The 8,504-nt window shown below is 38.6% G+C and overlaps 2 protein-coding genes across 2 annotated transcripts; both read right to left on the reverse strand.

Annotated features, from left to right (window-relative positions):
- Positions 1-408: 408 nt before the first annotated feature.
- On the reverse strand, positions 409-834 carry LOC138905929 (uncharacterized). The gene has a single exon (XM_070194442.1). It carries the CDS (start codon positions 832-834, stop codon positions 409-411), a length of 426 nt encoding a protein of 141 aa, XP_070050543.1.
- Positions 835-867: 33 nt separating this feature from the next.
- Positions 868-1,520, reverse strand: LOC138905930 (uncharacterized). Its single transcript, XM_070194443.1, has 2 exons — positions 1,391-1,520; positions 868-1,349 (listed from the first exon to the last, which is right to left on the reverse strand). Exons 1-2 carry the CDS (start codon positions 1,518-1,520, stop codon positions 868-870), a joined length of 612 nt encoding a protein of 203 aa, XP_070050544.1.
- Between the last annotated feature and the right edge of the window lie 6,984 nt (positions 1,521-8,504).

The following is an 8,504-nucleotide window of genomic DNA, read 5'->3' on the forward strand; positions in this document are numbered from 1 at the left end:
TCTTGCATGGAAGGATTTAACCTCCTTTGATCCTTCACGCTAGATTTGCTCTCTTCCTCTAATTGTATGTTGTGCTCACAAATTTTGGCGGGAATCCTTCGGATATCTGCTATAGTCCAACCAATGGCTTGTCTGTGCTCCCTCAAGGTCTCCAATTAGTGTTCAACCTACACATCCTTCAAGAAAGAAGAAACATTATGGGTAGTGATTCATTAGGGCCAAGAAATTTATACCTTAAATGCGGCGGGAGTGGCTTGAGCTCAATTTGTGGCGGCTCGACAATTGAAGGCTTAGCGGGAGGAGTGACTCTATTCTCTAAGTCAAGAGAAAGACTTTTTGGTGCATAAGTGTAGGAACCAAGCCCTTCCACCGATTTCACGCATCCTTCCATGTCCTCACCATCAAAATTTACCAAAATAGCCCCAATGCCTCACCAAGGCATTCCTCTTCCATTTTCACCTCGAAGGCATCCTCTACAACATCAACAACATTAATGACCGAGATACTCTTGTATGCATGTGGCAATTTCATATCTTTATTTGCTTGAAAGTTAACTTCTTCGCCATTCACCCAGAACTTAATCTCATTTCGTTCCGAGTCCATGAGTGCTCTCCCGGTATCAAGTAATGGTCTCCCCAAGATAATAGGGATCTCTTTATCAACAGTACAATTGAGAATAACAAAGTCGGGGAGGAGGAGAAACTTCCCCACTTTCACAAGCACATCATCAACTATTCCCATCGGTCGCTTTATTGAACGGTCAGCCATTTGCAACCTCATACTTGTAGGCCTAGGAATTACCAATCCCGCTTGCTTGTAGATAGCAAGGGTCATTAATTTGATGCTAGCCTTATTATCACAAAGGGCTCACGCAAAGTCACGCAATCCAATAGTGCATGGAATGGTGAAAGCTCCCGGGTCCTCTTTCTTTTGGACGATGGTTATTGCAATAATGGAACTAACCCGATGGGTGACATTAACCACTTCATTCTTGGTGGTTCTCATTCTAGTGATCAAGTCCTTTAAGTACTTAGAAAAACCCGACATTTCTTGGAATGCTTCCACAAATGGAATATTCACCGATAATTGCTTTAGGATATCATAGAACTTCTTGAGTTTGCTATTATCAACCCTTCTAGCTAGTCTTTGAGGGAAAAGAGGATGAAGTCTAGGAATTGGTGCAAGAGGTTTTGGTGCATCTATTACCTTTTCCTTAAGCTCTTCACGACTCACCTCTTGAGCGTTCACCTTCTTCGGGAGTCTTTCATTTTCAACAACATTTGGCACCTCAACTTGTGCCTCAACTTCATGTTCAGAATCTTCCTCTTCGACCACTAGTTCATTCTTACCTTGAAGTATTTTCCCGCTTTGAGTTGTATACTCCCACTACCTTTTGGGTTTGCAATAGTATCACTTCGGAGCGTACCCTTTTGCTTCAGATTCTGTTCTCTTGATAACTCCCTCATTTGCATCTCCAACTTTTGAATAGATGCGGTGTGAGAACCCATAAGCTCGGTCATATATTTCATTGAAGTGTCGAATCTCTCTTGATTTTGCAATACTCTTTCAAGCTTGCTTTCCAACTTGGACTCACTTGAAGAACTCTCCTTCCAATGTGGAGAGTTAGAATATTGCCCCTTTGGTGGAACATATGGGTTTGAACTCCGATTTGAGAAGTTGTTGTTGTTATTACTCCTATTTCCTTAATTTGAACTACCTTGGTAGTTTCATCATTATTGGTTACCTTGCCCTTGCGGGTTAGATCTCCATTGGTGTGGTTGTCCAGAACATTAATAGGGTGGTCTTTGATATCCTCCTTGTGAATTGTTGAAATAATTTGTTTCTTCATAGTCCTCATTTGACATTGGTTGCACATCTTTCACAATATTCACTTTCTTTGTTTGGCTTTTAGTGAATATTTTTGTCAACACATTGACATTGGTAGCAAGCCCAGCAATTACTTGATCTCTTTCTTGGTTCTTCTTAATCATGTTGGTCAAGGAAGGAGTACCATATGCAATTCCACTCGTGGTATCTTCCAAGTACCAAGCTTGGTTATGTTCGGCCATTTTGTCAAGGGTTTAAGTGATCCTTGCAAATGTTTTGTCCATAAATGATCCGTCCGCCACATTTTTGGATATGAATTGATTCATAGGATCCAAGCCCATGTAAAACTTCTCCAACAAAATATTATCCGAAAAGCCATGATTCGGCGACCTCACCAAATATAGCTTGAATCTATCCTATGCGTCATGTAGATGTTGTTCCAGTAATTGCTTGAAGAAGAAAATTTTATCCCGAAGCTCGTGCTTCTTTCTTTGTGGGAACCGTTTTTCTACGAAAGCTCGGACAAGTTCAGGCCAAGTGTGGATGGAATTAGGAGGTAGATTTTGGGTCCACTGTCTTGCCTCTCCGGTTAAAGAGTACTTGAACACCCTCAATCATAGGCCATCATCCGAGACATTATTCTGCTTATGCATTGCACATAGGTCATCATCAGTGGAATTTCGAAAGAACCCCTCCGCCTTTAGCATTAGGATTCGACTGTGTTCCCCTTTGAAGGTAACAATATCAACTCTAGGAGGGACAATGGCGTTTGTATCCTCAATATACTCATCTATATCCGCAAACACATTCTCTTCTTTTGGCTCACCCGTGTTTACCTAATGACACCAAGCAAAGCAAGCAAAGTGTGATGGAATAGAAGAAGACGTAAAGTAAAGCACACACTAATTAGTAATTTCAAAATCTTATTCCCCGGCAACGGCGTTAAAATTTGATACGCTCAAATTACACCTAAATAAATGGTGTAAGGCGGTCGATATCAAATATAATAACCCAACTAGGTTGGGGTCGAATCCCACAGGGAATGGGTATGTAAAGGCTACTTGAGTAGTGTGAAACTTGACTTAAGTCGTAGTTCTACTCTGTTAGTTTAAAAATAGTTTTGTAATTGTGAATTGTCAAGAAAAACTATTTTGTTAAGAGAATATGATTAATTTGATTAAGAAAACCAAGGTTGTGTCCCCATCAATGGAATGTAATACTATCGGTGTTAATATGATATATTTCTAATGGAAGGTACTTTGATATGGAAATGGTTCCTAAATGACAACCCAATATTTTGCATTAATTAGGTAGTATTTTCTCTTTATGATTTTCCCAAATATAAACAAGTTATAATTAAGAACAACCAATTTATGCCAAATAGAACCCACTTATCCCTAAGTCATTCCATTAAACAAGGTTTAAAGCCTTGAGTTCTTGCTATTCAATTGTACCAAACCATAACCCACTTTTCCAAGTAAAGATAGAGTAAAATGGCACTAGTCAATGTTTGCAACCATCAACAATAAATGAAGCATGAGAAATGAATAGAAATCAACCAACCATTATATATATATTCAATGGTAAACACCCATTAATATTACACCCACTTAGGGTCCACAACCTTAGTATTTAAAGTTAGCTACTCATACTAGAATACAAGAACAAAGTAATAAATAAAGTGATAAAGCTTACAAAGAGGACAAGTCTTGGATTCTCTCTACAAAAGCTTCCAAAATAATGGTGTAAGCAATGCTCTAAGTGTAGCCTCATTTTTAGACAAGATGGTCCTCAAAAACCCTAATCATTCTATTTATAATGGTCTAAAAGTCGTGGTCAAAAGTGACAACAATGGCCCTGCAGATCAAGTCTGCGACCGCAGAATGGGTTGCAGAACGCATTCGTGGTCCGCACATCTTTATTTTTACCTCAGAATTGATCACAGAGTTTTCCAGTTTTTCATCGCATTTTGGTTATGCGGTCCGCATATTGGTTTCGCGACCGCATACCGTACCGCAAAGTCATCTTCACTGGAAATCCTTTTGCATTTGTGCGATCACTATGCGGTCCATACAAGAGTTATGAGACCGCACAATGGACTGCAGATTTGACTCTCAGATACTGGGATGGTCTGTTTCACTCTGCGATGTGTCTGCGGTCCGCACATCACTTTTGCGGTCGCATACCTGCCACATTTCTGCCTTTTCACGGGGTTTTGTCATATTTTTCATGTTCTTGGTTCTTCAAGTCCGGTTTCTTGCAAAACACCAAAACTACATAAGAAATGACTTATAATGCTTTAAAAGATGAGCTAAAGTCTACGTAGTTAGTATCAAAGGTGCCGCATTTCTACGGCTCATCAGGTGGATCAGGCAAATCACTTCAAATGTTCCCCGATGCAACGTGAGCCCTAGTGATAATGTATTACGTAAGAGGTTTCAAGTTATCAATGGTAGATTATCGATCAACATTAAGGTGTATCAATTATGGATGGATAAAAGTTACAAAGTATGAGATGATATTAGTCCGTCATTATTAAGATGAACAATAATAAGGAAGCATTAAAGGACTTAAATTTATACATAAAGGATAAATAGTGAGAGTATAATCTAGAGTTGGGTAGCAGACCTCGGTAAAAATAAACCGAAGTAAGAGTTTTGGTATAGTATGACCTACCTAGTTGTAGTAAAGCCATAAGCATAGGTAACCGAGGCTATGAAACAAGATATATCAATAGTCGTAAGTTCGATAAAGTACCGAGTGAAGAACTTCAGTACACCTATAGATTCCCAGAGGGACAGCTTGTCATAGTTTTGTATATGTTCACAAAGTGAGGCCTAGAGATTGGCTAAAAGCTAGAGGAAAAAGGAGATAATAGTCGCATAGGCGTACATACAAGGTCAGAGTTGTACAGGCTGCATGACAGAAGGTTGCAACAATTACAAGATTGAAAGAATTCTGATCATAAGTCATGGTATGAGAAAGAGGCCTAAATGGGGAATGCCCTGGCCTTTGTATTTTTCACAGAACAGATGCCTAGATGGAAAGGACAATATTAAAGTATTCATAAGGGCTATAGTTTATGAGACTGATAAGCGCATAAGTCAACATTCGAGGACAAATGTTCCAAAGGGGGGGAATGATGTTACACCCCATGTTTTCGTACGTGAGAGTACGTCGTAAGTCAATTGATGTAAGTTCAGAAATGAGATCGTCTTTGAAAGTACATAAAGTAAGTTAATCATGTCATGTTGGAGGTTAAAAATCTTTAAGATCATGGATACCAAGTACCAAGAGGGTTGAAAGGCTTAGAAGCTAAACAAATTGAAGAAAATAAGTTTTGTCGAATGTCGACAAGTTGGAAATGTTATAACATGTAATTTTGGGGTGATACTAGGGTGATTAACATGATAAAGATGTTATGTTATGAGTTAGTTTATTCGTATGATAGTCATGTATTACATTTTAAAGTCAAGTGAGTTGTGGAACAAAAGTTGGCAAAGGTCAACACAAGTTATATTCATAAATGTGCTGAAACTTAGGTCAAATGTAGCTGAGCTTTTATCCCAATATACTTCAAATTATGGGATGATCCAACTACAAATTGAAGGTGTATGAGTATAGTTTCTAACAAATTAAACCGTTCGTCGATACGACATTCGAGTAGAGAAATATTCACGTTTTTGTTAGACCACACAAGCAGCTCCCAATGGGACCCACTTAGACGGCCCTTGAACATTTTAAAGGGGTTGGACAACTCAGTTTTGGTGATTTTCGACCAATGAATGTTACCAAACTCTATAAACACTTCCCTAACAGTTCTCCAAGGCTCCAAGTCAAAGCCAAGGTGGTTTTACCTAAACTTAGCCTCAAAAGTTAACCTAAGTAAAGAAGAGAGCCTCTATGGTATTGTGATGTATTTAAGGTTGCTTGTAAGCTAAGGGAAGCTTTGGTTCGAGTATGTTATGATTATTTAAGGTATGTATAACACCCTATTTCTTGGTCTTAAGCTTATCTATTGTTGGTTAAGTTATTTGGATGAAGAATTACAAGATAGAACTTGAAGTTGTATAAGAAGTTGTTGTCTCTTATTGGACTATTTTGGAGTTGTGTATATGATTTCATATGGATGGAAATCGTAGGGAATATATTGGCTATAATTTTATTATTATTTTTACGGTTGTCAATATTTTGAGTATGTTGATGATGTTGTAAATAGGAGAAGAAGCAACCACACAATACCTAGAAGTGCGTCCATGTTGTTGTTATATCTTGTTGGGTTGTTTGATGTTACTTTTATGATTGATATAAGGTTGGAATGTCATGTCAATATATATGTTTATATGCTGGACCTGTTGATGGTGTTGTAAGTACAGTGGAGATGGAAAAAAAAGTTGGGGTTTGGTACCAATCCAAGCTTGCCGCTCGTCGTGTTAAATAGTAGTTTCGTTGGTGACATTTGTGCACTTGTTGTTCTGTAGATCTATTGGTGTTGTTGGGCTATTGGGTCTGTTTTGGTACTGAAGGTATATATTTGAAGGTTGTATATGTTCTTGTTGTTTTGATAGACTTGGGGAAAGCAAGGAAAACAAGGGAGATGCTGTCTGTTTCAATATAAAATAATGTTGTCATTCATTGTATGATGGTTGCATAATTGGTAGCTTAACGATATTATTATTATTGTTGTAGATTGAAGTGCTACGAGACGAGTTCAACATGGTCATTGGACAAACTGTGGTAAGGTATGTTAAGGCTATCCCTTCTTCCCCTTTGGCATGATCCATATGATAAAAACAAAAAGAGAAAACACGGAAATTTCACAAATGACTATATTCTTAGAAGTACTAGGGGTGCCTATGTTCTTGATTCCCCATGTGTCCTATTAATATATTGTCTGTTCATGGGTCTCATAAAATACGTAAGTTGATAAAGTTTATTTTATGATATTAACCGAAGGCATATTGATCTTATGACATTCCGAGAGATCTTATCGACTTACTTCCTTATACACTGCATTCATTTATACATGTACATTGATCCATGACAAGATGACATTACATATGCATATATTATATGTATATGTGGTATGGGAAAAGGTTACGGCGTTATATATGCACCACCACCTGATCAACTGGTAAACGTTGATGATTTTGCCCACTGAGGCCGATATGATATGACGGGATGCCCTCAGAGGCTTGAGGATGTTATGTACGCATATACCTATACATGATACTATAAAGGTTTCATGATTCACTGAGCTATTCAGACTTATAGGTTGACTCCTTTACTCCATATTTCTTTTATATCTTTTATATACTATTTTTCATGCTTTACATACTTGGTACTTTATTCGTACTAACGTCCATTTTGCCTGGGGACACTGCGTTTCATGCCCGCAGGTCCCGATAGATAGGTTGACAGTTCTCCTAGTAGGATATTAGCCTAGCAGAAGGTGTTGGTGCACTCTACTTGCTCCGGAGTTGCCTATTTTGTCAGTATGCCTTGGACATGTATTGATTGGTATGGCAGGGTCTTGTCCCGGCCTTTATAACGTTTATGTACTATTAGAAGCTTAGACATATGTCAGGTATATGGATGATTGTATGGCCTTGATGGCCTATTTGTTGAGTGTACAAATGATCATTTCGGTTTTATAGGCCCATGTGTCATATGTATAAGTTTGTATACCATGTTGGGTCGTCCTATGTCGAGTATTATCTTATGTTTAATTCTGGTAATCCTATGACGGCCTTTCTGACTCATTTACTCATGCTAGTATGATAAGAAGTATACGCGGCCCATCGATTTGGGTTGTGACAATAAAACTGTCATATCAAGCTCGAAACATCAAGTAGAGACATCAAATACCATTTAGCATGAGTAATAATACAACTCATGCCAAATCTGCCAGATATACATGCCAAATCAACAAAGAATCACAATTTAAAATATCAAGTGTATATAATCTTATCACATTCATAGTGCCTGGCACAAAGTACCTGTAACGACCCGGCCGGTCGTTTCGAGAGTAATGGCCCCATTCCCCCATTTACTTCTCTTTCTATGCATTGCAATTGTTAAGTGACTTGATGGGGTAGTTGTTTCAGGTCCGGAGAGGTTTCAGAATGAATTGAGATACTTAATCTCAAGGTTCAAAGATTAAGTTAAAAAGGTTGACCGGATGTTGACTTGTGAATTAACGGGCCCGAATTGTAGTTTCGATGGTTCCGTTAGCTCCGTTGGGTTATTTTGGACTTAGAAGTGTGTCCAAATTATAATTTTGAGGTCCGTAGTGGAATTAGGCTTGAAATGGCAAAAGTTGGAAATTTGGAAGTTTGACCGAGAGTGGAATCTGTGGTTAACGGGCTCAGATTGGGGTTCTGGGAGTTGGAGTAGGCCCGTGGTTTCATTTGTGACTTGTGTGCAAAATTGAGGCCAATTGGACGTGATTTGATTGGTTTCGGCATCGTTTGTAGAAGTTGGAATTTCCTTAGTTTCATTAGGCTTGAATTGGGGTGTGATTCGTGTTTTTGCTTTTGTTTGATGTGATTTGAGGGCTCGATTAAGTTTGCATTGTGTTTTAGGACTTGTTTGTATGATTGGTTGAGGTCCCGGGGGCCTAATCCGGGCCTCGGGTGGAGTTCGAATGGTTTTCGGATCAAGTTTGGAGTTAAAAA

The sequence above is a fragment of the Nicotiana tomentosiformis genome, chromosome 2, assembly GCF_000390325.3.
Source record: "Nicotiana tomentosiformis chromosome 2, ASM39032v3, whole genome shotgun sequence".
In the NCBI taxonomy this organism is placed as follows: domain Eukaryota; kingdom Viridiplantae; phylum Streptophyta; class Magnoliopsida; order Solanales; family Solanaceae; genus Nicotiana; species Nicotiana tomentosiformis.